Raw genomic sequence first — 26,494 nt, forward strand, 5'->3', positions numbered from 1 at the left:
TTCAGCACGTGCCTACCATCTATGATGCAGCCATTCCACTCCTAGGTGTTTACCCAGGAGAAACGAAAGCACGTGTCCACACAAAGACAAACACAGACGTTCATAGCAGCCTTGTATATAATAGCCCCAAACTAGATACAACCCAAATGCCCATCAACGGGTGAGTGGATAAACAAATTGTGGTATATCCAGCAATGGAACACTCCATATTAATTTAGAAAAAAGAACTGGTATACACAATAATATGGATGAATCTCAAATAATTATGCCCAGTGACAGCAGCCAGACACACTGCACTCTTCTGTACTGTGCAAATGACTGCCCTCTGCATGATCCCGTTTGTACACAGTTCTGGACGGTGCCGCCTAACTCTGGGGACAGAGAGCAGACTAGTGGTTACCTCGGGAGGAGGGCAAGGAGGCCTTACAGGAACCTCTAGGGTGGACGGGCGCATTCACTCCGGACTGTTGTGATGGTTTCACAGTGTATACATATGTCAAAACTTAGCAAGTTTATACTTTAAATATGTGCAGTTTATTGTATGTAAATTATACCTCAATAAAACTATTAAAAAATTAAAAGTAAAAAGCCCATACTCCATCTGTGTAAAGTATTTCTGACTGCCTGGCATGTGACAGCTGTTGCTTGAAGCTGGCTATTATTTCTGAGCTCTTACTGTGTCAAGGTCAAGGGCTCAGAGGGGCAGTGGCCTCAGGAGAGTGGGCTGGTGCTGCCGGCTCTGGTGGGGTCCTCCTGCCCCCTGGTGGACCCCCGGGGTACAGTGGGCTGCGCTCCCATGGACCCGTGGCCCACTCCTTGGGGCCGTGTCTGCTTGTCTGTCCCTCCCTGTGTCTGTCTGCTGCTCCCGCTCGCCCAGGTGTGGTGTCCGCCAAGACGTAGTGCCTGCACCGTGGATCTGGGTCAGGAACGCCGCATGCCCTGGTTCCTCACCCTGTAGAGTCAGCCTCCCATTGTCCCTCCCCCATCCCCACCGAGGAGGTCCATGTCAGGAGGAAGTGGATGAAAGGGAAGCCTGGGTTAGAGTTACACTGGTGAACCCTGGTCTTCAAAAGGCCAGCTTGGTCCTCGCATGGCCCAGGTGAGACCCTCCTCTCCACTACCCTGGGCTCCTCCCCCACAGCCTGGGAGCCAGCTTCCCTGCCTCCCTTCTGACCCTGTATTCCATTCTCCCAGGGCAGCCAGGGCGGTTGTTGAAAAACCCCTGCCCTCAACCCTCCAAACCTCCTCATCTCCTTTAAGTCCACAAAGGCTCGGCCCCTGTAGAGAGACACATCCACACTGTGCACCACCAGAGCCCTGACAGGGCACTGGGACAACTGGACGTCCACAAGGAAACAAAAAAGCGTGAACGACCCCTGTTACCCATCACAGAAGTCAGCACTAGGTGGGGTGCAAGTCCAGTGTGAAAGCTGAAACTATGCAGCCTCAAGAAACCGTGCAAGAGGCCGGCCCGGTGGCACAGTGGTTAAATTCGCACGTTCTGCTTCTGCGGCCTGGGGTCCACCGGTTCAGATCCCCGGTGCAGACATGGCACTGCTCAGCAAGACATGCTGTGGCAGATGTCACACATATAAAGTAGAGGAAGATGGGCACAGATGTTAGCTCAGGGCCAGTCTTCCTCAGCAAAAAAAAGGAGGATTGGCAGCAGATGTTAGCTCAGGGCTAATCTTCCTAAAAAAAAAAAAAGGAGCCGTGCAAGGGGGTCCGACCCAGTGGCCTAGTGGGTAAGTTGCCGTGCTCTGCTTGGGTGGCCCGGGGCTATGCCTGGTTCGGATCCTGGGTGCAGACCTAGCAGCACTCGTCAAGCTACACTGAGGCGGCGTCCCACATAGCACAACTAGAAAGACCTACAACTAAAACACATAACTATGTACTTGGAGGCTTGGGGGAGAAGGAGGAAAAATGAAATCTGAAAAAAAAAAGAAACCGTGCAAGGACATCTCGATGAAACTTTCACGACTTCGGGGCTGGCGGAGTTCTTTAAAAGGATGGAAAAAGCGACCGCTCTGAATGAAATTGTTGACAACTTGGACCGTGTTAAAATTTAAAACTTCTGTTCATCAAAAGGCATCGTTAAGAGAATGAAAAGGCGAGATAGAGGGAGAAAATATTCAATAAAGAATTCTTATCAAGAACGTATAGCAAATGCCCACAAATCAACAAGAAAAAGGCATAGAAAGTGGCAAAAGCAGCGAAGAGACAGACTTCTCACAAAAGAAGTTACCGACGGCCAGCAGCTTGGTTATTATTAAGGAAACATGAATGAAAACTGCAGTGAGATAGAGTCAGCTGGAGCCCCAGACACCTAGAGAAAGAGACGATCGGAGGTGTTGGTGAGGACGCTGGGCACGTGGGAGTCACCCGAGTGAGTCTGGGGAGTGGAGCGGGTGCACGGCCCCTGGGAAGACTGCTGGGCAGAAACTAAAGCTGGGCAAACACACCCTGACCCAAAGGCTCCAGAATCGCATCCATGGGTTTGCCAAAAGAAATGTTCCAGAATGTTCATGACATCACTGTTTGTAGTACCGTTGTCCTCCCTTATCCGCAGGGGTCCATCCCAAAGCCCCCGTGGATGCCTGAAACCGTGATAGTGCTGAACTCCAAATAGACTGTTTTTTCCTATGTATACATACTCGCGACAAAGTTTAACTTATAGATTAGGCACAGTAAGAGATTAACAACAATAACTAATAACAAAGTTGGCTTTGGGGCCATTATTAAGTAAAACAAGGGTGACTTGAACACAGCACTGCAACGCTTGACAGTTGATCTGATAACCCAGACATCTACTACGTGACTAACGAGTGGTGGTATCTACGGCTTGGATGCGCTGGACAAAGGGGTGAGTCACGTCCCTGGTGGGCTGGAGCAGGAAGGTGTGAGATTTCATCGTGCTACCCAGAACAGGGCACAATTTAAAACTCATTAATTATTTCTGGAATTTTCCATTTAACCTTTTCAGACAGAGGTTGACCTCGGGGAACTGAAGCCGTGATGAGCGAGACCATGGACGAGGAAGGATGACTGCAGTGCAGAACGGGAGTGACCCAGGTCTTCACCCACAGGAGGCAGCGATGCGCACATTAGCATGGGGACCCTCCGTGCTGAAGCTGGCCACACAGCCCTCAGGCGCCTGGCTCCAGGGCATGATGAGGAAGGGAGCAGACCGAGATAACAGAAGATACACATTGTGGTCGCTGCCACCGGTTGCTGGCACAGAGCTCCTAAAACCCTTGTAAATCCCTGAGTGACAGGAGCACTCAGAGCATCTTTTGTGCTGATGAGGTGACTCTGGTGGCTCCTGGATTGGGGCTGGTCACCAGAAAGACCATCCATGATTAGAAGCTCTGAATCTTCAGCCCCACCCCCATTCTCCCGAGCAGGGAGAAGGGCTGGACAGGGAATTGATGACCCACCCCGTCTGGGTGTGAAGCCTGCAGGAGCTCCCAACAGTGCCGGCTCAGAGAGCTATGGGCTCTTCACTCCTTCAAAATAAACTGCTAAATGCAAGTAAATGTTCCCCTGAGGCCTGTGAGTCATTCTGGCAAATTACTGAAGGCAAAGTAGGGGAAGGTCATGGGGGCCTCTGGTTTGTAGCCAAGCTCGGAAGTGGTGGTCACCTGGGGACCTGCTACTTGTGATTGGCTTCTGAAGTGGGGCAGACCGTGTCAGCACTGAATTAAAGTGTAAGACGCCCAACCCGTGTCAGAGAATTGCTCGGTGTGGGAAAACCCCACGAATCTGATGCCCATAAGTGTTCTGTGTGTGCAGTGAAGGAGACTCGCAGGAGAAAACACAGGAGGGAAAACTGGGTTTTCTTTATACACAGACGCAGAAAGTGTCGTAGGGCGCAATTCCGGTGGCAGGCCAGGCGGCTGGGGTAGCAGACAGCAGCAGGCCTCGTCCTTCCCCGGGGTCTGGCTCTCTCACCTTGTGTCTATTTTTGCCCTCCCTGCACGCATTACACTGAACAGTTTACCAGGAATTGAAACGCCGTGCCTCATTGTCCTCCTCCACTGTCATCCTCACAGCCTCGGCCCTTGCTCTCCCCCCTGCCGAATCCTGTCCCTCAGATCCTCAGGCCTTTTGGTCCAAGGCCCCTCCCTGGAGAAGTTTCCAGCCCCTTGAGGCTGCCCCCTCTCTCCACTCTCCTTATTTCTTACAATGTGACGCTGTTGGAAATGATATTATTTACCTGTTTATTCAGATATTTGCTATCTCTCTACTCCCTCCTCGTGTCCCCCAGCAGGGAGGCCCAAGAAGTGTGTGTCACAGTGACCTACCCAGGGATGGGCACCACCAGCCCCAAGGTCAGGATGGCCTGGAGCATGGCTAACAGCAGGGGCTTTGAGACCCAACTCTGTCACTTACTGTCTGTGTGCCTGTGCACAAGTCACTCACCCTCTCTGTGCCTCACCAACTTCAACTGTGAAGGAAGGGTCCTCCAGGCACCCTTCTCAGGATGAACGCACTTTTGGAAAAGTGCTCAGGGGAAACGCGTGGGAGGAGCCTGTGAGGAGCTGCTGTTCTTGAGGCCAAGTTGCCCCTGACTGTCTCCTCTGCGTGACAGGTTCACCTCTAGTGGCGGTAGCAGACCCCTTTTCCTGGAGGGACAGACCCTGCATTGGCACCCCCATCTTGGGCCCTGTCCACAGGAGCCCAGGTTGGAGAGGTGGTGGTGGAGAGAGACCCACTTTCCTCCCTGGCCCCTCCCAACCCTTTCCAGAGGCCCAGGGCCCAGCCCCTTTGGGGTGCCCTCCACCGAGAGCCCTCAATGCCCCTACTTGCACCCTAGGCCCCACTGGCAGGCTCAGCAATGCTGCCAGGGAGGGGCTAGTGAGCCCCTTGAGGTCAGACCAGGGAGGTGCAAGGTTGTACCCAGGTTGGCAGCAGCCCACCCCCAAAGGACCTCTAGGGACATTCTGGAACAGTCCTTTCGCAGCTCATCACTCTGTAACTCCCTCTGGTCCCCACAGGCCACAGGGTAAAGTTCTAAGACCCAGAGGGGCTGTTCTGGTCTTGGGGGGCTGCCAGCAGGCAGGTGGCAGTAGCGGTGGGCATGAGGTCTCACAGCGGGTGGGCGGGGCCACTTACAAGGAAAGGGCAGCCGGCGGGGACACGGTGTGCACGGTGGCGAAAGGGAGGCCATGCAGTCCTGACTGCTGGTCAGCATTCTCTGGCAGGCGTCTGACCTGACAGGAAGGCGTCCCTCACATAGCTGGAGGCCCCTCAAATACCATCTATTTGTGGCCTGGACCCTGACGGCTGGCAGGAGCCATGTGACCACAGAGACAAGGTATTTTTGGCAGTGGGGGTGGGGCCCGCGTGGGAGCCCAGCACCATGCCCCTCCGGGACAGGCAGCTTGGATGCCCAGCTCCGCTGCCCCGGCTGGCTGCGGGGTCCCAGGTACGACATGGTCAGCCCCTCTTTCCCACCTTAAGGGGTCCCAAAGGCGGACAGCCCCCATAGGGACCTCCCCAAGGGCCAGGGAGGAAGGCAAAGTTCAGTGGGTCAGGAAGCCACGGTCTCAAGCCATCTCTATGTTAGGACTGGCCTGGCCAGAGTGGCCTCCTACCTCCCTGGGTCCAGCAGTAGCTGACAAAAGGCTGAAGGGCAGCTCCCCATAGGGTCAGCTGTGGCCGCCCTGGTTCAATGAGATGGGAGCGGAGGGGCTTTGCCAGCTGGGCAGGCCAGGGTCAGGGCACAGGTCCCGGGGATAGCCCTGGGGGCCGATGAGAATCAAGAAGGTCATATCTGGTCTGTGACCTCCTGCCGAGGCAGGCAGAGCCAGGCTCTTCCCAGTGACCCCTGAGTGGGCTCTGGTCTGCATCACTGTGACCTTGATGAGCTCAGAGGAAGCCCAGCAGCCTGCCCCAGCCAAGGTTGGTGGAAGGTCATCACCAGAGGCTGGTCACCTGGACACTGTGGCCCCTCCCCCATGGCCAGCTGCCACCTGGGGCATGCTGGGACAGGCCAGGGTTGCCCATTGCCCAGGTGAACTAACTCCTCGTGGGTGGTCCTTGAAATGGGCTTTGCTGTGTAAAGTTGGCCTCAGTACAGACAACTCTGGAGGAAAGTTGGAGGAGGTGAGGCTGACTCAGCAGGACAGAAATGCTCCATGATGTGAAGGAAGCCACTTCTGGGGGCTAAATTCAAGCACAAGAAGGCCTGTTTTGCAGCCTACTTCACTAATCTAAAACCTATCTGATGGTAGGCACGTACAACCTGTCGTTATATAAAGTTATCGCCTGGGGTCGGCTGGAAGCAGGGCCGGTGGGAGGTGCCTTTTCTCTCCTGGAGGAAGAATCAGGTCTGGAAGCAGCACAGCTCCCTCCAGGGTTCTTTCAGGACCAGGTTCTCCAGCTTCTTTCTGCTCCGCTTTCTTTCAGGACAGAGATGAAGTGCCAGCCCCGGAGCCAGGGAGGTGGGGGCACCCAAGGGGGCGGGTGGCAGTGCGTGCTGGCCGATGCCCGGGGCCTGGGTCCGTGAAGGCTGGATGCTCTGCTGCTCAGGTGCCTCTGCTGACCCGAGATGGAGAACTTCCAGTACAGTGTCCAACTGAGCGACCAGGACTGGGCTGAGTTCTCGGCCACTGCCGAAGAGTGTGGCCTCCTGCAGGCCGGCCTGGCCTCTGGGGATGAGCTCTTGTCCAGTGACATTGACCAAGGGGACAGCAGTGGCAGCAGTCCCCCTGGGCCCCCGCCCCTTCTCCAGGGGCAGCCGGCTTCTAGGGAGAGGGGCTGGCCTGGTCTCGAGGAGGAGGACAAAGTGGCCACTCGGCAGCTGGTCAGCAGGTCTTGGCATGAGCCCACCTTGGCCCCGGAGCCCGGTCAGCAGACGCCCAGCACGTCCGCACAGCCAGAAGCTCAGCTGTCCCTCAGCTCTGGTGCCACCCCTCCTGGCCAGAGCGCATCCCTCCTTGGGCCAGAGTCTTCCAGACAGGAGATGCAGAGGCTTCTGCAAGGGCCGGCCCCCCGGGGCCCTGCCCCTAGTCCCCCTGGGGAGCACCCCCAGAGCCCCGAGTCTCCTGGCCGCAGCACTGCCCCCCAGAGGCCTCCTGGAAGCCCTGGAGCCCCACCCCGCAGCCCCAGCCGAAAGAAGAGGCGCCCTGCAGGCACCAAGGTGGGTGGGCGCTCGGGGGCCACCGGCTCTGCTCCCACCCAGCCGGGCTGCCTGCTGCTCACGGAGCCCAGGCCTGAGGAGGGTCTCGGCCTGGCTGGGTCCAGGGGGAAGGGTCTCTCAACTGGGATAGCAGAGTGTACAGCAGGAGCTGGGCAGGACGAACTGGGGTCAGAGTCTGCAGGAACCCCTGAGCAGGTGACCAAGCAAGGGCCAGGTTTGGATCTGTCTACACCTGTTCCTACAACTCAGCAAGGTACAGACCTGCTCAGAATGACCCCCAGAGCTGGGGTACACACTGTGACCACATCTGCCCATAAAGCTCGTCTAGACGTCTCAATGGTTAAGTCAGATGTGGCTCTGTCTACACCTGTCTCCAAGCCTCAACCTGACACAACTCTGTCTACATCGGCCTCCAAGCCTCAACCCAAGATGCCTCTGTCTACACCAGCCTCCAAGTCTCAACTAGACACAACTCTGTCTACACTTGCCTCCAAGCCTCAACTCGACATGCCTCTGTCTACACCGGCCTCCAAACTTCAACCTGACACAACTCTGTCTACACCAGCCTCCAAGCCTCAACCTGACACGCCTCTGTCTACACTTGCCTCCAAGCCTAGACTGGATGTGGACCTGCCTACACCAGGTCCAGTGGTCAAGCCAGAGGTGGATTCATCCACACCTGTCTCAAAGGCTATACCATGCACAGCTCTGCCTCCCCTTGTGTCCAAGGCCCAGTGTGATGTGGATGTGTCTATACCTGCTGCCCTTCCCCAGGCTGAGCCTGATGTGGTGGAGGTTGCCCCAGCGGTAGAACTGGGTTTGACCCCTGTTGTGTCTCCAGGAGGGCAGCGAGAGAGGCCCAGAGGGGAGCCTCCAGCAGGTGCCCCTGGACATCGCTCAGGGGAGCCCCCCATAGGGCCTGTCCAAAGCGCCAAAAAGAAGAAAGTGCGATTCTCCATGGCTGTGTCCAGTCCCTCCGAGGAGCCAGGGTCAGGAGAGGCCTTGGGCCCACCCTCACCAGCCACAGCCCGGTCCTCAGCCCCCAGGATGGCAGCTGGGGGCCGCGGGGGGCCTGGAGCCTGGGACGCTGTGGCAGTTGGGCCCCGGCCCCTCCAGCCTCGGGTCCTCAAGCTTCTGCCTCCCCCGGCCTCCTCTGCCTTGGAGTGGCCCGAGCCCAGGAGCTGCTTTGCAGTGACCCTCCCAGAGGCCTATGAGTTCTTTTTTTGTGACACGATTGAGGAAGAGGACGAAGATACTGTAGAGGCAGCAGAGGCTGGCCAGGCTGCAGCTGAAGTCCAGTGGCCGGACGTGTGCGAGTTCTTCTTCCAGGACTTGCAAGCCCAGAGGTCGGAGCACCCAGTGGGGCGCTCCTTGGCCCCACCCCCTCCGGCCAAGCCTATGCCAGCTCCTCCACCTGGAGACCCCATGCCCATCTCCATCCCTGAGGCCTATGATCACTTCCTTGGGGAGGACAGGGTAGACAGCATGCTGGGACCGGCTGCCCTTCTCCAGTTGCAGGCCACAGAGAACCCCAGGTCGGTCCCCCATGGAGTGGGCCCTGGAACCCCACCAGAGCCCTGCCCAGCCACAGCAGAGCAGCTCAACCTGGCAGTCAGGCAAGCAGGTATGTGTGGCATGGGCCCTATGGCCTGTCCAGGTCCTGGGAACACACTGTCCAGAGAGTTCAGCCAGGAGGGCTATTGGGGAAGGGCAGGCCAGGACCCTGGGTCATGAGCCAGTAGGGGGGCCTTGGGGATGCTCTGGGAAGGAACGACCTGCTTCCAGCCATCCCAGGACACAGTCCAGGTGGGGCAGACCAGGCCAGGCATCGTGCCCATTCAGGGGTTTGACTCTGCACTCACCACCACTGTGTTTAGGTCTGATGACAGCAGCACCTGCCCCCAGCCTCTGGCAGGGCAGGTGTCAGGGTGGTTCCTGCTCAGCCTTGCTGCCCGCTGGGTCAGGCAGTCAATAGACTTCATCTTACATTCCCTTTAGAAGATATTTTACAAACGGTGCCCCAGAGGCAATTTGCCGAAGGTGGCCTGACTCAACTATGCCACACATCACCTTGTGTCTTGGGACAGAGTATCATGGGGAAGGGGTGACTCAGACAGCCTGTCCCGGGGCAGGCGTGTCCCAGGATAGACATGTCCTGGGATAGACATGTCCTCAGGCAGGCATGTCCTGGGGCAGCCATGTCCCAGAATAGATGTGTCCCCAGGCAGGCGTGTTCCAAGATAGACACGTCCCGGGATAGATGTGTCCCTGGGCAGGCATGTCGCAGGGCAGCCATGTCCCAGGATAGACATGTCCCCGGGCAGGCATGTCTGAGTGGAGCAGCCAGAGCTCAGGGTGTACTTCTCTTTTCTAGGGGAGCCCTGGGGTCCCCTCACCTCGTTCACCTTCAGCCAGAACGACATGTGCCTAGTGTTTGTGGCCTTTGCTACCTGGGCTGTGCGAACATCGGATCTGCATACCCCAGACGCCTGGAAAACAGGTTTGGGGGCTCTGGGGGAGGAGGGACAGTGGTGTCCAGTCTCACCAGCTGGGCCAGCAGGGATGAGCGTACATGGGGAGGCACAGGTTTCTCTCCGACATTGCTTTCCCATTGCTGACTCCCATGCCCCGCCAATCTCCTCCTGCCCTTTGAGGGCTGGGCCATACGGGTAGAAGGTGGTGACCAGGCTGGAGTGGAGCTGGCACTCAGGGGCCTGTGCTTCTCCTGCAGTCTTGCTGGCCAACATTGGCACCATCTCTGCCATCCGATACTTCCGTGGTCAGGTGCGGAGGGGGCGCCGCAGCCCGAACCGCAGTCGCAGCCCCAGCCCCAGCTCCAGTTCCAGCTCCTAGGACCCAGTCTTGGCCCAGGAAGACGCAGGATGAGGAAACGGCCACAGGTGCTCAGGGCAGGCGCTGCCCTCAGGCCTTGCACTTTGACCTCTGTTCTCCACCATCTAGGAAGGAGCCAGCATCCTTGGTCTTGGCTCCTTTGGACTCCACCGAGGGTCCAGCCAGTGGCTGAGGCCAAGGCTATACCCCACACCCGGAGAGGGGAAGGTTCTGGAAGGCTGGGCGAGAAGGGGCTGAGCAGGGAGCTGGTTAGTAAGGTGGCCAGGGTAGCAAATCAGAGCACAGGATGTCCAGTGATGCCTGAATTTCAGACATGTAGTATTTGAGCCGTATTTACACTAAGATATTTGCGGTTTATCTGAAATCAAATTTGACTGGGTGCCCTGTATTTTACCAGCTTATCTAGTCAGGGGGTGAGGGCAGGGCACTGGAAATTAGGGGGTCAGAGCAGCAGCAAGACCCTGCTGGAGACCTGGGCAGGGGCAAGGGTGATGAGGCTGGGTGGGCTTGAGGCTGGGGGGGCAGGTCCCAGGGACTCTCTGCCCCATTTAGAAGTGGGCTGGACTGGTGAGGGCCTCTGAGGCCTCCCTGGTCCCTGAGCCCCAAGGGCCTGTGGCCAAGGCCTCCTTGGCTCCTGCCTGGGACAGTGAACAGGGGCCTACAGGGGCCTATGGGAAGGGGCTCCAGAGGCCCCTGCAGGGCGGGGGTCTATAGGGCAGAGCCTGGACAAGGTGCAAGGGCAGAGTGCAATGGTGTCAGGTAGAGGGACTGGACCTGGGATTGTCCCGGGGCTGAGAGGAGCCGGAGATGGGGTAGGTAGGTGGGCAGGGGACTGGTGGTGGCAGAGCAGCGGGGGTGCTGGGGGGGCATGCATGGGGTCCTCAGGACGACGGGAGACTCCAGGCTGCTAAGTGGAGAACGCATGGATACAGCACCAATAAATCTCCTTCTCTTTCTTGTTCAGTCTCTTGTCAGTTCCTCCCCACCAGCCCCATCCCACTCGCACACCTAGGCAACTCTCCTGCCTCTCCTGATGATGTCTCAGACCTCGTGGACCTCTGACCCTCAAGCTCTCTGACTTCACATACTCTGACCCTCATTAACCTGATTTTCTCAGCCCTCTGACCTCCTGCTCCTAGGTGAAGCCCCCATCAAGTCCCTTCCCTTATTCCTTCCTGGGGAGCAGGCCAAGGTCTGGCCCCTCTGGGCATCCTTTCCTGATCTGTGGTCCAGTCACTTGGGCCAGGGCATCCTCAGGATGACGCCCTTCTCCTGGCCCATCCAGAGCTCAGGAAAACTCCATGTTCTGGGGACCTTCCACCCTGCTGGGGCCAGAGCCTGATGTGGTACTGGACGGGGGGTTGGTCAGCCTGCGGCCCTGCTGCAGACCCCCGTCCAGGTTGACACTGGCAGATGGTCCCGAGAAGCGGCCTGCCCGGCCATCAGATCCACTGGATGAGCCCCTCCTCAGCCTCAGGCGCCCCGCGGGGCCACCGCCGGTGGGAGGGAGAAGGAACCTTGTCCCAGATGTTGTCATAGCTTCTGGGGGGACGGCCATCTGGTGGGGAGGGCAGACAGACATGTGCCTTCAGGAAGCAATACCCAGGGGTCCCCAGAAAGAGGCAGGAGCCCTCGCTTACCTGGGGGAGGCGGCAGGGGGCCCAGCGACGCTTCTCTTGCAGGGGAGGCCTGGGGACACAACCACAAGTCTGAGAGCCAAGCACCGGGGGCCCCTGAGCCTTCCCTCGTGCCCCCCGCTGCCCCTTCCTGCCCACTGCTCCCTGTCCTTGGCCTGTGCCCACTCCATCCTCCCATTTCCATCTCTCCTGCAGGGTTCCGGGAGGCCCCCCCCGCCATTTTCCCTCCCCCCAAGAAGCCCTGTCCAGGGTGCGGGCTGCTACTCACAAACTGAGGGGAGTCTGGGGGCTGGGACCCCCGGCCCTTGATGGAGCCTCGGTGCCGCTGAGGGGCTCGGGACTGCAGGGCACCCTTCTCAGAGTGTCCAGCGCTGGGCTCAGAGACAGGCACGGACACGGGGACAGATGGGAACAGGGCAGAGGGCTCAGGGCCGAGCGAGTTCTGCATCACACTGAGGAACTGTGGGGAAAGTGGTGGTGACCCAGGCCCTGCGCCAGGGCCTCCATGGAGCTGGGGGACCCCCGCTCCAGAGCCCCACAGCCTCTCATCGTGGCCTGAACCAGCCCAGGCTTCGGGCACCTCCAGCCCCTTCTGTCACCCTCATGACTGACCTCGTCCAAGTCCTGGACGTCTGTGATTTTGTGGTGGGAGGTGGCAGGTGGCGTGTAGGGATCAACGTAGAGTGGGGAGTGTGGTGACTCCAGGGGGTGGTCTGGGGCCACAGGGCCGCCCTCCAGGCCCGCTCTGCTCAGCTGCAGGAAAGCAGAGGAGACAGGTTTCCTGGAGCTGCACATGCCGTCCTCCCTTCTCCATGCAAGAGGCTTCTGCATGGCTCCAGGACCACCTGGGCCCAAGACACAGAGGCCAAGGAGGGAGGACGGGAGGGTGAGCCAGGCCCGGAACCGGTTCAGCGCGCTGGGCCCACCTTGGTCAGGTCCAGGTGCAGTGGGGTGGCTGGACTGGGCCCCTCGCCCCGAACCTTGCTCCTGGGTGAGCGGCTGCTGCCGCCCCGTCTCAGCTCTGCCCTCTGTCTGACCATGCTGGTGCAGCTGGGATTGATCTGGTCCTGTAGAGACCAAGAACCTTCCAGAAAGTTCCCTGGGGCCCTCTCCCACACAACCTTCTGAGGCTGCACCAAGCTCCCGCCAGCCTGACTCCCCTCCCCTGAGGACCTAGGGTCCTTCTTGGGATGGGGTGCCATGGGGACCCAGGCTCCCCAGCACAAACTCGCTTCCTGCCCCCGTCCCTTTCCCTCGCCCATTCCCTTCCTCCAGACACTCACGGGTGCAGACTGGGCAGGGCAGCCTGTGGTGGACGGCACTGAGGACTCGGGGAGGGAGTGGCTGGTGCGGGTGGAGGGGGGCACCGGGCACCCAGAGTTCCAGCTGGTCTGTCCATCTGAGGTGAGAGAGCCTCGGCCGCCGCCCATGACCTGGGCAACGCAGAGGTGGGTGAGCAGGATGGCAGGACCCTCTCCACACCTACCCGTGCCCAGACCCACCCTTCTGTCCTCCTGTGGCTACACTGCCTGGAGCCTGAGCTGTGGGGCGGCCCCCTACACTGACCCTCACCTGTGTGGGCGTCTGCAGCCCCAGGAAGCTCTCCAGGCCTGGTGCAGCGGGGGCCGCCTCCCTGCGGGAGATGGCCTGCAGGCAGAGCAGCCAGTGGCTGTAGTCCTCGTAGCTGGCACACAGCACGCGGATGGTGTTGATGAGGCGCCCTGCACACAGATGCTGTGAGGGGCCAGGTGGGCAGGGCGCCCTGGGGAGGCCCCACTGAAGAGCTGGCACCCTCCAGGCTTGTGCCTCCCTCCCAGCCCCGCCACAGCCCACCTTCAATCAGGAAGGAGCGGATCTGCTTCTCTCTCTCCTCCAGGTTGATGTGGACGGCTCTGAGTGGGAGCTCCCCCTGTGAGGAGCAAGCAGCAGGGAGGATGGGGCCTCTGTTCCAGGGGGCAGCCAGGCAGCAGGCCCGCTTGGAGAGACAGGCCCCTCTCAGGGCACTGAGAGCCAGCACACGAGAGCCGCCCAGGAGCGGCCGTGCCCCCGCCACCTGCCCCCGTGATGGTCTGGCTGGTGGCTGAGGACCCTCTGGGATGACACAGGGCACCAGGCAAGGGCCCCTCCTTGCCCACGTCAGAGCTGAGACCAGACTGACCAGGGAAGCGGGCCTGATGGGTGTGGCCAGCATGCCTCTGTTCCAACAGGCCCCGAAATACAGGTTCCTCCTGACCCAATGCCCCCTCCCACCCCCACACATAGGGTGCCTCCCTGGGGCGGGTCCACAGTGGGGAAGACCCACCTTAAAGGAAAGCCCATCTGCTTCCTCAGAGAAAATGGCCAGGGAAGTCGGGTACAGGACCAGCAGCCGGTCCCACTGCTCCTGTGAGGGGGTCAAAGGACAGAGTGGGGACATCTGCTACCTGCACCCCTCCGCTGCCTCCTCACCCCCATCTTCTCCCCTACCTCCTCACCCCTCCCCTATCTCCTCACCCCCATCTCCTCCCCCATCTCCTTACCCCTCCCCCACCTCCTCACCCCTCCCTCATCTCCTCACCCCTCCCCTACCTCCTCACCCCTCCCCTATCTCCTCACCCCCATCTCCTCCCCCATCTCCTTACCCCTCCCCCACCTCCTCAACCCTCCCCCATCTCCTCCCCCATCTCCTTACCCCTCCTCCACCTCCTCAACCCTCCCCTATCTCCTCACCCCATCTCCTCCCCCAACTCCTCACTCTTGCCCCACCTCCTCACCCCTCCCTCATCTCTTCACCCCTTCTCCATCCCCCCCTCCACCCCCCTGCCCTCACCTTCTCTCACCCCTGTGTCCCGCCCCACCTGTGAGGGCAGATGCTGCAGCTTGACCCTCGAGGCGCAGATGGCGCTGCCTGCCACTTGGCGTCCTGAGGCCGTCCGCAGCTGAGTCAGCCTGCGCTGCAGAGTCCAGGGAAGCTCGTCCTCCGGGGGGTCCTGGTAAAGGGGGGTCAGGGCAGGCTGGAGAGGGTGGGGATGGGAAGGGGGTGGGGTCCCAGCACTGACCTGTGGTGGCGCTGAGTGACAGTGCTGCAGTCCTCCCACAAGGGCCATCTGCTTCTCCAGGTGGTAGAGCCAGCGGCCCAGCTCCGCCTGGCTGGGGCAGAGCACCAGGAGGGGGGCGGGCAGCGGGCCTGCGGGCGGGTGGCAGCAGAGGGGGCTGGGCCAGCAGCCCACAGGCAAGGCCCCTCCCAGGGGCTCCTCCTGACCCCGGACCCAGGTCACACACAGTTCTGGAGATCCCCACCCACTGCCCTCACCCAGTGTGATAAGTGCACGTGTGCCCATTGGAGCCAAGACCCCTAATGCGCTCAGGGTCCTGCCAGTGTCCCAGAGCCTGGCCAGAGGCCAAGGTCACTGAGCAGCCCTGGCTTTCTCACCCTCCCAGGGGCCTGGTCCACTCATGCTGCCCACATACCTGTGATCTGGAAGGCATGCTCTCTGGACCCCTCTAGTGGGCAGACCCTCAGCTCCATCAGTGGTAGCAGCCCCTGCCAGGGCACAGCAAGGAGGGTAGGGCTGGGACACTCTCAGTGGGAGGTGGCCGCTCCCTCTCCTCCCGCCTCCTCCCTGCGCCCATCCCCTCACCTGGAAAGTGAGCCCTTTGGAGCCATGGGCCTGGAAGTAGAGGTGCGAGGGGAACAGCTCCAGGTAGCAGTCGCTGGTGTCCTGGAGGAGAGCAGGCGGCGTCTGAGGGGCTGGGGGCAGGCCTCAGGCTGGTGCCTCAGCACTCCTCACCCGGCCAGCCCCCACCTGGCTGTGCTGAAATCGCAGCTGGACCTTGGCGTAGTGCACAACCTTGCCCAGGTTCCTCACGGGCACCCTCCGCCGTCCTTTCTTGAACACAGTCAGGAACGGCTGCTCCAGGTTTTCTCGCTGGCTCTCCAGGCTTGGGATATCCTGCAGGGAGCAGAACTCAGAGGAGAGGGCCTGACTTGGGGCCGGCAGCCCCGAGCCTGGACATACCTGCCAGTCACACAAGACACAGATTAAGAACACACACACCCCATCATGCATGCCTACGGAACCTACACACTCACGCACGCACGCACACATGCACGGCTTCCCTGCCATCAGAGCGATGTGGTCTGGTGGTGGACACAGTGAGGCGAGGTCTGGACTCCGCGGAGAGTCACCCATGTTTCTGCCACTTCCTGAGCTGTGTCCCCTTGTCCCAGTTACTCAACCTCCCGAGACCCGTGGGCCAGAGGGGTTTCCAGGCCTCTGAGTGAGGCTCGCTCGAAACCCTCGGGTGCCTCGAGCTGCTGGTGGATGTTTAACATCTGGTTCTACAAAAGGAAGGCATACATACTCCCGCCACAGCCCATTTCAAGCTACTGACGTGATGTCAGTGGATGTGGAACTGGGGAGAGATGCAGCGATCGGTTCTCGAGAGTTGGTGCTAGCCCCCAGCCTCACCACGTGCCCTGTGACCTTGCTCACAGTGACGGCCAGGGTCCTGGTGGCCCTCCCCTCACAGCAGGTACACGTCTGTCCTCGCTCTTGTTGTTCCCTCGGCCTGGAACATTCAGCCCAAACTCCCTTCTCACCCTTCGGGGCTTGGCTCAGACCTGACCTCCTCGGTAAGGTCCTGTCTGGGTACCTTCTGACCTCCCACCTTCCCTGAGCCCTCGGCACATGTTTCCTCCTTAGCGACAGCCACATCTAACTTATTATATCTTCCACTTGTCTTGCCATCTGGCTCTGTCACAGGAATGGGAACACAATGAGAACAGGGTCTTTGTCTGTTTTTCCCACTGCTGTGTCCCCAGGGCCTAGAGCAGGCCTGGGATGTCTGCAGAAAGAGGGAGGGTCGGCGCCTGCAAGCCCTTGACCAATCCTGGTCCAGAGAGCCCTCTACAAAGAGGGGCTGAGTCATCAGATTGGAGTCAACAGGGACGGGTGCTGACCTGGGGCTGAGGGGCCGAGGTCGAGGGACTGAGTTGGGGAGAGGGCCACGCTCCCTGTGGGAGCTGGCTCGGGCTACCTCTCGGGCTGCTGTGCTCTGGCCAAGCTTAGCCGCCCCTTGGGCAAGCCCAGGAATGTGAACAGACCGACACACAGCTTCCTGGCCTCCCTGCCTCTGGGTGGGGCCTCCTGTACCCACACCCAGGGCAGGGATGACGCCGGAACGGGACCATGAAAAATAGGCCACGGAGCAGGACAGGCCAAGCAGCTGGCCCTGTGGGCCAGGCTCAGCCTTAGGGAGGAAGGGCCCAGGGAGGGGTCTGCTCAGAGCCGTGGCAGGGCTGGCTCATGTGTGGGTGCAGAACCCTCCATAGGGCAGGGCCCATGAGAGCTGGCTCCTCCCCCGGCCCCACCTCCCAAGGTTCAGCATGTCTGGCACCCCCTCTAGCCACCATGCACTGGCAGGAGAGGACCATCAGGGCCACCATGCCTCAGGGAACCCCACCAAGGTCACATGATATGTCCTGGGCCTGGACAGATGGAGTTGAGGTCTGAGATACGGCCACATGGAAGGAGTGCATCCTGGCCTGGCCAAGCCAGGCCCTGAACGGAAGTGCTCTGTCCATGTCTCTGAGGAAGCATGGTTTCTGAAGCCAGCATTGGCCCACAGGGAACCCTGCGACCTCAGAGAGCAGAAGAAGGGTCAGGCCCACCAGTCCTTCCCAGCCTGATGGGAACACATTGGAAAAGTGGGCTCTGAAGCCCACACCAGCTGCTAGGCCTCAAGAGGAGGGTGTGAGGACCAAGAAATAGAGGGGGGAAGCCCTGGCCCAAGCTACTGGCACAGAGTCACAGGTGTTCCTCCTCTGTCCTCTCCAGATGCTCCTGGGGTAAGAAATTGGGGGATCATTTCCCTCACATCCTGGGGCCTCCATACATAGTGGAGCCTGGCCTTGATCCAACGCCAGCCATGTTGGGAATAGGGCTGGCTGTCTCTCTCTCAGCTAACCCTTAGCCCCACAGTGAAGGGCAGGGCAGTTGCGTGGTATTCAGCTCAGAGGTGGCCTAGCATGTGCTTGGGAGCCACGTCCTTGCTGTGTGGACTTGGCAAGGAGACATAGCAGATTGCTGTGAGATGAGGCACAGGACATACCAAGGAGACACCACCTGGGAGAAACTGAGGCCTGGAGTACGTGAGAGGCTGGCTCACTGTTTACCTGAGCCTCTCACTCTCTCAGAGTGACAAGGTGGGTGAGGGTTCACAGCCACACTGCCTGCATGACACCAGTGCCCACACAGCAACAACACAGACAGGCGTGTGCCTGGTCCCGGGGATCGGGCAGACACCAGGGCTCATGGCTCACAGGGATGGCTCTGAATGTATGGCTTGGCCATGGCACCCCCTCCGGTGCAATAGAGAGACTCCTGGAGGCCCCGCCCGTGGCCCGCCCCTGCCGGCTGCTCGCTCACCCCACTGACTCAGTGTTGGGTCTCAGTTTCGCTCTCTGCTCAGACTTTCAGCCAGATGAGCTCCCCAGGGCGGGGCAGTGTCTACTTCCTCACCTTGTTCTGGATTTGACTCCCCCCAGCTGCCAGGGGAAGACCTTGAGCTGAGCGAAGACAGGACACACACATGCAGTCACATACAGACCACCGCCACCGCACCCCTGCAAGTGAGCTCGTCACTTGAGCTGGGACACGCCCACCCACCAGCTCACCGTCCCAGGGATGTAGCAGAAGATCTTGTCGGCAGTGGTGTCCCCGTCGGGACCGGCCTCGGTGCCAAACAAGCCAGTCAGCTTCCTCGCGCCATCCTCTCTGGGGACAAGGGAGGGGGGCTCACAGCCTGGCCCCCAAGACAAGTTGAGGGCGACCCTGTGACCCAGAGGCCAAGGCTGGGCCCCTGCCCCCCTCACCTATTTCCCTTCAGTGAAGGCTTTCTGGAGAAGGAGGCCCGGAGCCTCCGAGGTGCCTGAGGGACGCAGGGGCTGTTCCCCATGGCGTTGGCGGCAGCAGTGGTGGCTGGCCAAGCTGAACAGGTCGACGTCTGGGTCCCTCTGTTCTGAGCCTCCTGCCCCCGCCTCCCGGGGCGGGGCTCTGGGAAATTGCCCTGTATCCAGGAGCCGGGCAAAGGCGGAGCCTTTCCAAGGAGGGACCTGGCCCTACCTGAGCCGGGTCTTTCAGTTCTTGCCCGAGTCCTCCACACATGCAGTCCAGCCTGGGGGACAGGGGGGAAGTACCCCCCACAGCCCAGTCAAGAGCCCCCCACTCAGCCTCCAGTCTACAGGAGGGCCCTTGAAGGCCTGGCCTGTGAGTGCACTCCCTGCCTACACGTAGGCTGGGGGGTGCCTGGGGCTGGAGGTTGGTGAGCCGAGGGACCCCCTTCCAGGCCTCCCCTATGTGAGGACACATCCTGTTTCCACGTATATGCCAGTCTCTGAGTCACCAGTGACTGTAAGGGGGTGTGCCTGCTCTCAGCCACGGAAGCAGGAGTTTGCAACATCGGGGAAGGGGAAGCCAGGACCCTCTCCCAGTCCTCCCCTGCCCCAGTCCAATCCTCATCTCCAGCTGTCAAGGTCCCCGAGGCCTACCCAGAATCAGGAAGGAGACCACAACCCTCCCAGGTACACCCAGGCCATCACGGTGAGGTGAGAGGATGCTGTGCAGGCCCCCCTCCCCAGAGCCTGAGGTGAGCCAGGGGCCACAGGAGCCTCTCAGGATCAGGCTGACGGTGAACCATGCTCCTGGTTGGCACTTGTTGAGGACATCGCCAGTTCCGCCCCACCTGGACACGATGGTGCTGCCTCAAAGCGCTCAAATGCCAACGCAGTGCCTGAGCCCAGCTGCAGACCCACCCCCAGGCCGGCCCGCTCCACCCAGACAGCACCCTGAAAGGCAGAGATGGATGCTCAGCCTCAGGCCCACAGAGCCCAAGAAACGTGTTTATTGTTCAAGTCGACTCATATTGCTGTGTGTGGTCTGTGGCACACGTGTGCCCAGCTCAGTGCAGGATCCAGAAAAGACACTACCCCACAGGAAGGAAGCCCAATTTGTGCCCTCCCTGGGAGCGTGCCTGGCTGGGGGAGGAAAAGGCGGTGTGCAAAGTACAGGCTGGGGGGGGTCTGTATCTGGTTAGAAAGCCCCCCCACTAACCCTGGCTGCTCTGCATCTGACCCGTGATCCCCCAGACCTGCAGAGGCAGAGTTGGCCCAAATGTCCACCCCCATTGCTCCCTGGAGCCCCCAGCGGATGGTAGGACACCCTGAAGGGCAACTTGCTCCCAGAGACACAGACACTTCGACTAAACGTATAAACTGGGAGCTGCAGCGCTGCTCATCCACCAATAAATAATGAATAAATAAACGAATAAATAAATAAACGGCACACAGAGAAACTAACGCTGAGGAATGAACACAAACGGGTGGCCTCAACAGACAAAGACGTGGACAGACGGTGCAGGACGCCCCAGGTGGGGCCACCCCTTGGGGCTTAAGGCATGTGGAAGGCCGCGGGGTCGGCCTCTGTGCAGTCCCTGCCGTAGGTCAGAGGCTGGTGGACGACACGGACAGCGTGGGCGAAGAGGGCGGCGGGAAGTTGAGCAGCTCAAGCACCGCCACACCCACGCTGCTGCGCCGCGTGAACATGCAGGCGGCAGCCACCCACTTGTTGGTCCTCGGGTTGTACTTCTCAATGGAGTTGAGGCTGGAGCTACCGTCGTTGCCCCCCACGGCGTACAACCAGCCGTCCATGGCCACCAGGTCATGCGTGCTCCTGGAGACGGGTGGTCAGTCGGGCATGAGCCACGGGGCGGGGCCACCAGGGCGTGGGAAGAGTATCTGGGGGCGGGGCCACCAGGCGTGGGCGGAGCCTCTGGGGGCGAGGCCACGGGGAGGAGGGGGCGTGGGTGGAGGAGCCTCTGGGGACCAGAGTTGGGAAAGCCTAGAAGTAGAGGGCAGGGGAGGGAGGTGTGGGCACACCACACAGGGGTGAAGCTGTGGGACACATCTGTCAGTGTGTGTAGAGGGGAACGGCGACAGGGGACACAGCAGGCCAGTGGGGTGGGGACTGGCGCACCTTCGGATGTTCATGGGTGCCACACTCTCCCAGGCACCAGCCTTGGGGCTATATCTCTCCACCGAGTTGAGACAGCTGGTGCCATCATTGCCGCCAGCCACATAGAGGGCCCCCTCCAGCACTGCCACACCCGCGGAGCTGCGCCGGCTCAGCATGGAGGCCACAGGTGTCCACGCGTTCACCTGCAGTCAAGAGCATGGGCTAGGGGCAGACCCATCACAACCTCCCTCCACCTCCACAGTGTAGACCCCTACTCCAGGGTGGGGTGTCTGTGGGACTTGGGTGGCCAGAGTGGTGCCCTCAAGCAGCTCTTGGGAGGCACTGTGATAGTGGTGTGTTTCGCACCTGGGGCTCGTACTTCTCCACGGAGGCCAGGTGTGATGAGCTGTCGTAACCACCTACGGCGTACAGGTTCCCATCTGCAGGGAGGCAACATGCCCATGGTGCACCTGCTGGGGTGGGGTGTCGGGGGGGGCAGGCAGGGGTGGGCACTACATGAAGCAGGCCCTGTCACCCACCGAGCATGGCTACACGCACATATCGTCTCCGGGTGCTCATGGCGGCGATGGATGTCCATGTTCCCGTCAGGGGGTCATAGCGCTCAGCACTGTGGACACCAGGACCGCCGCTGACCTTGAGCTCTGGCAGAAAGGCTGTCCTGGCCCCAAGACCTGCCCTCCCCATGGAATGACTAAAATCCCGCACTGGGCAGTCATGGAGACTGACTTGAGTCCCCCTGGAGCAGGAAGCAGGGCCTACTAGATGGGCACCATCCACCTGGGCCCAGCCCTGGACTGGTGGGAAGGATCCCAGAGAGAAAAAGAGGGGGCAGTAGGGACTCTGGTGACGTGAGTCAGGTGGCATCCCCCTTTGCTCCCCTCAGGTGTGACCTCTGCTGCCCTGATGCAGCCATACCTGTTGCTGAGACAACCCCGAAAGGCCACCCGGCCCTGACCCCAGCCACTACCTGTTGAGGCAGGAGGCCCCATCGTAGCCACCAGCTGCATACAGGAGCCCGTGCAGGGCAGCCACACCCAGGCAGCTGCGCCTTGTGCCCATGCACACCTCTGGCTGCCAGGTGTTGGTCACAGGGTCGTACGACTCTACAGTGGCCAGGTCTGAAGTCCCATCGTAACTAGGGGAGGGATCCGCTGCCGGTCAGGGCTGGCCCAGAGAGAACACGCCAAGCCCCTGACCCAAGACCATCCTCCACGCTTACCCGCCCACAGCGTACAGCCTGTTCCCAACTGCTGCCACGCCCACTCGGGCCCGGCGCGTGGACATGGAAGCCACCACGTGCCAGCGGTCAGTGCGTGTGTCATATGCTTCACAGTCCCCATGGATGGCAAATAGGCTCCCACCACCTAGAGAGGGGGAGGTGACAAGGCAGGAGGAGGGACCCAGGGAGGCAATGGGCTGGTGGGTGTTGGCACAGCTCGAGGTCAAGGGAAAGGGGACTCTAAGGGTGGGTGGGGACAGGGATTGGCAAGTGGGTCACACTGCACAGAGTCCTCCATGGGGGGACAGAGTAGAGGTGTGGGGTGGGTACCAGACGTGACCAGCACAGGGTAGGTGAGCTCTTGCTGGGCTTGCGGAGAAAAAATGCAGGGCAGGGACGTGGGGGAACTGGACGTGAGGGGACAGGACAGGTGGGCGTACCCACAGCAAAGAGCACGGGGCCAGCACCCTCGCAGCGCCGGGGCCGCGTGCGACTCGTGCCCAGGACGCCCCTCTGTTCGGGCAGCAGGTGGAACTTGAGGGCCTCGATGAGCAGGTCCTTGCAGTCAGGGTGGTGCCTCACCAGGCTCTCGGCATCCACGTGGCCCAGTAGGAAGTCCCGGCTCAGCAGGGGCAGGCGCACACACTTCATCAGCTGAGGGGGGGACGGGGGGTGGGCACGGTCAGGCAGCAGGTGGCACCCATGGGCACATGTTGCCCCGGCCTGAGATGACCCTAGGACACCCTGAACCCTCCTTGAGACATGTGCTCATATCACCCCTGTGGGGGGTCTCTGAACACAGAGAGGCCCAGGTGCACCCAGGCCCTCAGCCATGGTATCCCCTCCCGGACACCACAGGCCCCCCAGGGCCTGGCCTCACCCGAGGGACATGCTGCCTCCGAGCATCCACGTCATGCTTGACCCAGCTCAGGACGGCACGGTAGACATCCTCCTCCGAAGGCACGTTCAGGCTGTCACTGGAGACCAGTTCCAGCACCTGGGGGTGGGGACCCTCAGACCTGAGATTTGGGCAGGACCCTGAGGGCCCATGGAGCCCTGAAGGTGCCTGGGAGGGACAGTCCAACAAGGGGCCCAGTGTTTCTATGAGGGAGCCAAGCAGGGTCAGGAGCCTCAGATCTGGTTCTTGGGGGCCTAGTCCAGAGCAGCCCTGGGGACGTGGAACCAGGAATTCAGGGTTGAAAGCAGGGATGTGGTCAGGACAGAATGAGGTCAGGACAGGATGGGGTTAAGAGTCGAAAGTGAAGGCCTGGGTACAGTCAGAAAATAGGGAAAGGGTAGAGGGACCCAGGGGATGGATGGTGGGGCTGGAACATGGGTCAGAGGCTGGGAATAAGGACTGAAGAGCAAAGGGCCAGGTCTTAAGGGCCCAGGGGATGGGGGCCAGGGGCTGAGGGCTGGGTCAGGGTCCAGGCTGTGCCCCGGCTGGCACGTTACCTGCTTCAGCGGCAACAGCATGAACTCCTCGGTCTTGGCCACGTCCACGAAGTGCTGCAGCACGTACCTGTGTGCCGCCTTGAGTAGGTCGCTGCACGAGTGTGTGTCGGCGAAGCCCCGGATGCCCAGGCAGTTGGAGGGATCGAGCTGACTGAGCAGGAACTTGCAGCAGGCATCACGGACGCCATTCAGCTGCAAGAGGCTGGCGGCCGGGAGCAGAGTCTGTGGGTCGATGTGCGAAAGAGGGCCAGGGGAGCAGAGACAGAGAAATGTGATATAAGGAACTGAGGGAACAAAGAGAGGCACAGGGGGACGCTAGGGACATAGGGAGAGCTGAGGCACAGGGCCCAGTGGGGAATGGGACTGAGGGACAAGGCAGCTCACCTGCACATTGCCTTCGCCCACCACGATCTCAGCCGTGTATGCAAACTGCACCAGCTGGTCCAAGGCCTGGGGGTCGATGTCATGCAGAGTCACGTGCGTCTGGCGGCTCTCACTCATCTCATCTGTGGGGACAGCGGTCAGGGTGGTGCCCACCTGGGAAATCCGTAGAGCCCCCAAGTGCCCAGACTGGATGGAATGGTACTTGCTTGTGAACATGGCGTGGAAATAGGGGCTGCAGGAGGCCAGCACCACCTTATGCGCCCGGATCTCCTTGGCAGCCACGTGCAGGACGATGTCACACAAAAGGCCGCGCTGCCGCATGCGGCTCATGGCCACGAAGGCATCGTGGTAGTGCCGCTTGGAGTTGTGGGACACAGTGTGGCCCTCGCGGCTCAGCAGCTGCACTGCACCCTCCATGGGGGCAGTGGGCCGGGCCTGCCGCGGACGTGCACGCTCTGCCTCTGGGCTGCAGACAAGCAGTACCAGGTCAGGGTGCACTGTGCAGGGAGCTGCCCACCCACCCTAGACCTTGGGCAGGGCCAGCACTGGTCACCCCTCCCCAGTGGCCCAGACCTGGCTTCAATCAAGGACCAGCTCTCCAGGACCGCCTCTGTCACCTGGGCTCCACCCCAATCTGCTCCTTCTGTGTCCAGGGAGCCTCCCTGGAGTCAAGAAGACTCCTGCAAAAAGCACCTGCTCCCGGCACAAAGCGGGAAGATGCACCTGGTGCCCAGGGTTGGACCTGTACAGCTTCCTCTGCCACTAGCCCTCCCCAGCCGCACACTCCCCTCTGCCCAAGCACCCCCATAAGAGCCAGGCCCCCCTCTGCCTGCGACTCTCATTAAGAACCAGGCTTCCTCTGCCCTCCTCTGTCCATCGCTGGCCACCCTTCCCGCACCCCCGTGGGAGTCCCGTTTCCTCAGCACGGATTGGGCACACAAGAAGTACACGAAGTGAAACTGGTCAGTGCTGTCCCAAGGCTCTGAAAGGGACCCCTAGACCCACCAGCAGAACTGACCTCACTCGACCCTCTGGAGTGGCGCCCCCGCCCCGCCCCCGCCCCCGCCCCCGCCCCCGCCCCCGTCCCCGGCTCATTCTGAAGACAAGCCTCCCGAGCCCTGACCAGAGCAGAGCCCTGACCAGAGCAGCCGGGATTCAAGGGCGGCGGGAGGGGGCAGAGCCTCCGAGAGCAGCCGTCTCTGGACACCCTGCCCCGGGTCCGCTGTGTGCGGGGACCAGCGAAGGGGGCTGGACCCTCCACGGGCGGACGGAGCCTGCGGAGCGCCGAGGCTGCCTACTCCGGGCAGCCCGCCAGGGTCGGCGCGCGCCCTCCCTCCCTCCCTCCCTCCCTCCCTCCCTCCTTCCCGGACCTACTCGGCCCCCGGCCGGGTTCACGGTCCCCAGTCTCCCAGCCCACTCACGCCGGCGGCTGCGGCTGTGGCTGGGGCGGCGGCGGCGGAGGCGCCTCGGGCCCGGGCCCCGGGCTGCCGTGCTCCGGGCTCTGCGTCCTGCCGGCCGGGCGCTCGCTGCGCGGCTGCATGGGCTCGGCCACCGGACCCGCCGCCGCTCCGCGGAGGACGCACAGATGACCGGACGCACGGACGGCTGGAGGGCTGCTCGGCGGTGGCGGCCTGCTCGGCGTCCCCTGCTCCCGCCGCCTGCCCGCAGCCGCTGTTTCTCGGCGCCGCCCGCCCCGCCTCCTGCGCTCCCCCGCGGCTTCGGGGACGCAGCGTAGGCCACGGATCCTCCGCCGGCGCCCCGCCTTTCTCCTCCACCCGGAAGCCCCCGGGTCCCGCCTTCCGACTATCTCCAGAAAGCCTCCAGGACCTGCCGGCCCCGCCAGCTCATTCAGGAAGTGCACCCTCGACACACCGAGAGCCCCGGGGCCTCGCACGTGCTGCCCCTGGGACCTGAGCCAGCCCTGCCTGGGGCCTGAGCCAGCTCCAGGGCCGCAAGCGGCTCTGCCTCTCTGTGGCCCTCGGGCGGGCCCCTTTGCTCTTCGGGCCTTTGCTGGGTTTGCGCCTTGAATCCTACAAGTATAACACCTACAATTACCAGGCCTTGAGCTGGACGCTGGCTGCCGGGGCAGCGGGAAGCACACAGCTTGGGGACCTGCCCAGAGTGTCGCCGGCGCCCTGGGGGCTGTGGGGTCTCCTATTGTGGGTTCAGGCCCGAGGACCCTCGCCCTTAGGCAGGTGGGGCAAGGGAAGTAGGGCATAGGCTGGCTTCCCCACCTCCCTCCTTCCTTCCCCAGGGCAACCTTCCAGCCTCCGGGCCTTTGCACATGCTGGCAGTCCCCACCTAGCCCCGTGTTGTGGACCTAGGCAGATGTGTTCGTAGGTGAATTTCCAAGAGAGGACTCGCTGGACTGAGTATCAAGGATAGCACTTTCAGGCAGCTTTGGCCAAAGTGGCTTCAATATCAGCCCCAGTTTTGCGCGCTGCCTGCCCCCTGCCCCCGCACAGGTGTGGTGGGACCGTCCCGTGACGTGGGGACAGCTCTCGTCGCGCTGACGCTCCTTTGATGGGGCGAGGCCACCTGGCCAGCAGGGCGTCGTTCGTCCTTGGGAACTGCCCACGTGGCCTCGCCATCTGTTTTCTTTGGCGTTTCTTCCTAGACGGCTGGCTTTTTGTTACTGGTCTGCAGAAGCTCCCTGGACAGCAGGCCTGTCTGCTGCATGATCCCCCCCAGAAGCGCGTCGTTCGTCGTCCATGCGCTGATGTCCTCACAGGCACGTGTTTATGGAGGCCGGGGCAGCTGTGGGCCCAGCCTGTCTTCCCCGAGGTCG

At 61.2% G+C, this 26,494-nt stretch overlaps 3 protein-coding genes and 1 long non-coding RNA gene across 11 annotated transcripts; 1 reads left to right on the forward strand and 3 right to left on the reverse strand.

The window, feature by feature from the left end:
- Window positions 1–2,241: 2,241 nt before the first annotated feature.
- On the reverse strand, window positions 2,242–5,211 carry LOC139081178 (uncharacterized). The gene is made up of 3 exons (XR_011536287.1): window positions 5,116–5,211; window positions 4,423–4,625; window positions 2,242–3,154 (listed from the first exon to the last, which is right to left on the reverse strand). It is a non-coding gene; the product is annotated as an uncharacterized lncRNA (long non-coding RNA).
- Window positions 5,109–10,960, forward strand: PERM1 (PPARGC1 and ESRR induced regulator, muscle 1). Of its 2 annotated transcripts, none has more exons than XM_008531617.2 (4): window positions 5,109–5,428; window positions 6,412–8,768; window positions 9,519–9,644; window positions 9,876–10,960. In XM_008531617.2, the coding sequence occupies exons 2-4, from the start codon at window positions 6,554–6,556 to the stop codon at window positions 9,995–9,997; spliced, it is 2,463 nt and encodes an 820-aa protein (XP_008529839.2). In that variant the 5' UTR covers window positions 5,109–5,428; window positions 6,412–6,553; the 3' UTR covers window positions 9,998–10,960. The 2 variants fall into 2 exon arrangements, with proteins under 2 accessions (XP_008529839.2, XP_008529840.2); XM_008531618.2 differs by having other exon boundaries at window positions 5,110–5,317.
- On the reverse strand, window positions 10,287–19,482 carry PLEKHN1 (pleckstrin homology domain containing N1). 5 transcript variants are annotated; one of them, XM_070606347.1, is made up of 16 exons: window positions 18,491–19,482; window positions 18,293–18,392; window positions 15,420–15,566; window positions 15,255–15,335; window positions 15,085–15,157; window positions 14,673–14,800; window positions 14,472–14,603; window positions 13,937–14,017; window positions 13,468–13,543; window positions 13,207–13,355; window positions 12,918–13,067; window positions 12,561–12,701; window positions 12,247–12,387; window positions 11,903–12,094; window positions 11,638–11,686; window positions 10,287–11,555 (listed from the first exon to the last, which is right to left on the reverse strand). In XM_070606347.1, the coding sequence occupies exons 1-16, from the start codon at window positions 18,571–18,573 to the stop codon at window positions 11,440–11,442; spliced, it is 1,839 nt and encodes a 612-aa protein (XP_070462448.1). In that variant the 5' UTR covers window positions 18,574–19,482; the 3' UTR covers window positions 10,287–11,439. The 5 variants fall into 5 exon arrangements, with proteins under 5 accessions (XP_070462448.1, XP_070462464.1, XP_070462444.1 ...); XM_070606363.1 differs by lacking the exon at window positions 11,903–12,094; XM_070606343.1 differs by having other exon boundaries at window positions 14,472–14,800.
- Window positions 19,477–26,031, reverse strand: KLHL17 (kelch like family member 17). 3 transcript variants are annotated; one of them, XR_011536259.1, is made up of 12 exons: window positions 25,128–26,031; window positions 23,913–24,172; window positions 23,707–23,828; window positions 23,323–23,544; window positions 22,748–22,864; window positions 22,308–22,521; window positions 21,868–22,012; window positions 21,616–21,783; window positions 21,186–21,255; window positions 20,994–21,067; window positions 20,649–20,830; window positions 19,477–20,345 (listed from the first exon to the last, which is right to left on the reverse strand). XR_011536259.1 is itself a non-coding variant. In XM_070606231.1 (12 exons), the coding sequence occupies exons 1-12, from the start codon at window positions 25,922–25,924 to the stop codon at window positions 20,117–20,119; spliced, it is 2,619 nt and encodes an 872-aa protein (XP_070462332.1). In that variant the 5' UTR covers window positions 25,925–26,021; the 3' UTR covers window positions 19,477–20,116. The 3 variants fall into 3 exon arrangements, 1 of the variants encoding a protein (XP_070462332.1); XM_070606231.1 differs by having other exon boundaries at window positions 21,167–21,255; window positions 25,128–26,021; XR_011536258.1 differs by lacking the exon at window positions 21,186–21,255 and having other exon boundaries at window positions 25,128–26,027.
- Between the last annotated feature and the right edge of the window lie 463 nt (window positions 26,032–26,494).

Source organism: Equus przewalskii, chromosome 2 (assembly GCF_037783145.1).
Source record: "Equus przewalskii isolate Varuska chromosome 2, EquPr2, whole genome shotgun sequence".
Taxonomy (NCBI): Eukaryota; Metazoa; Chordata; class Mammalia; order Perissodactyla; family Equidae; genus Equus; species Equus przewalskii.

Coding starts and splice junctions, on each gene's coding strand:
- PERM1 (XM_008531617.2), top strand. CDS start 6,554: ATGGAGAACTTCCAGTACAGTGTCCAACTGAGCGACCAGGACTGGGCT. Junction 8,769..9,518: donor CCTGGCAGTCAGGCAAGCAG/GTATGTGTGGCA, acceptor TCTCTTTTCTAG/GGGAGCCCTGGGGTCCCCTC. Junction 9,645..9,875: donor CCCAGACGCCTGGAAAACAG/GTTTGGGGGCTC, acceptor CTTCTCCTGCAG/TCTTGCTGGCCAACATTGGC.
- PLEKHN1 (XM_070606343.1), bottom strand. CDS start 18,573: ATGGGGAACAGCCCCTGCGTCCCTCAGGCACCTCGGAGGCTCCGGGCC. Junction 18,393..18,490: donor CCTTCACTGAAGGGAAATAG/GTGAGGGGGGCA, acceptor CCTTGTCCCCAG/AGAGGATGGCGCGAGGAAGC. Junction 14,018..14,471: donor TGCAGCATCTGCCCTCACAG/GTGGGGCGGGAC, acceptor ACCCCCTCACAG/GAGCAGTGGGACCGGCTGCT.
- KLHL17 (XM_070606231.1), bottom strand. CDS start 25,924: ATGCCCTACTTCCCTTGCCCCACCTGCCTAAGGGCGAGGGTCCTCGGG. Junction 22,013..22,307: donor CCCCGTGCTCTTTGCTGTGG/GTACGCCCACCT, acceptor CCCCCTCTCTAG/GTGGTGGGAGCCTATTTGCC. Junction 20,346..20,648: donor GCACCCATGAACATCCGAAG/GTGCGCCAGTCC, acceptor ACCCGTCTCCAG/GAGCACGCATGACCTGGTGG.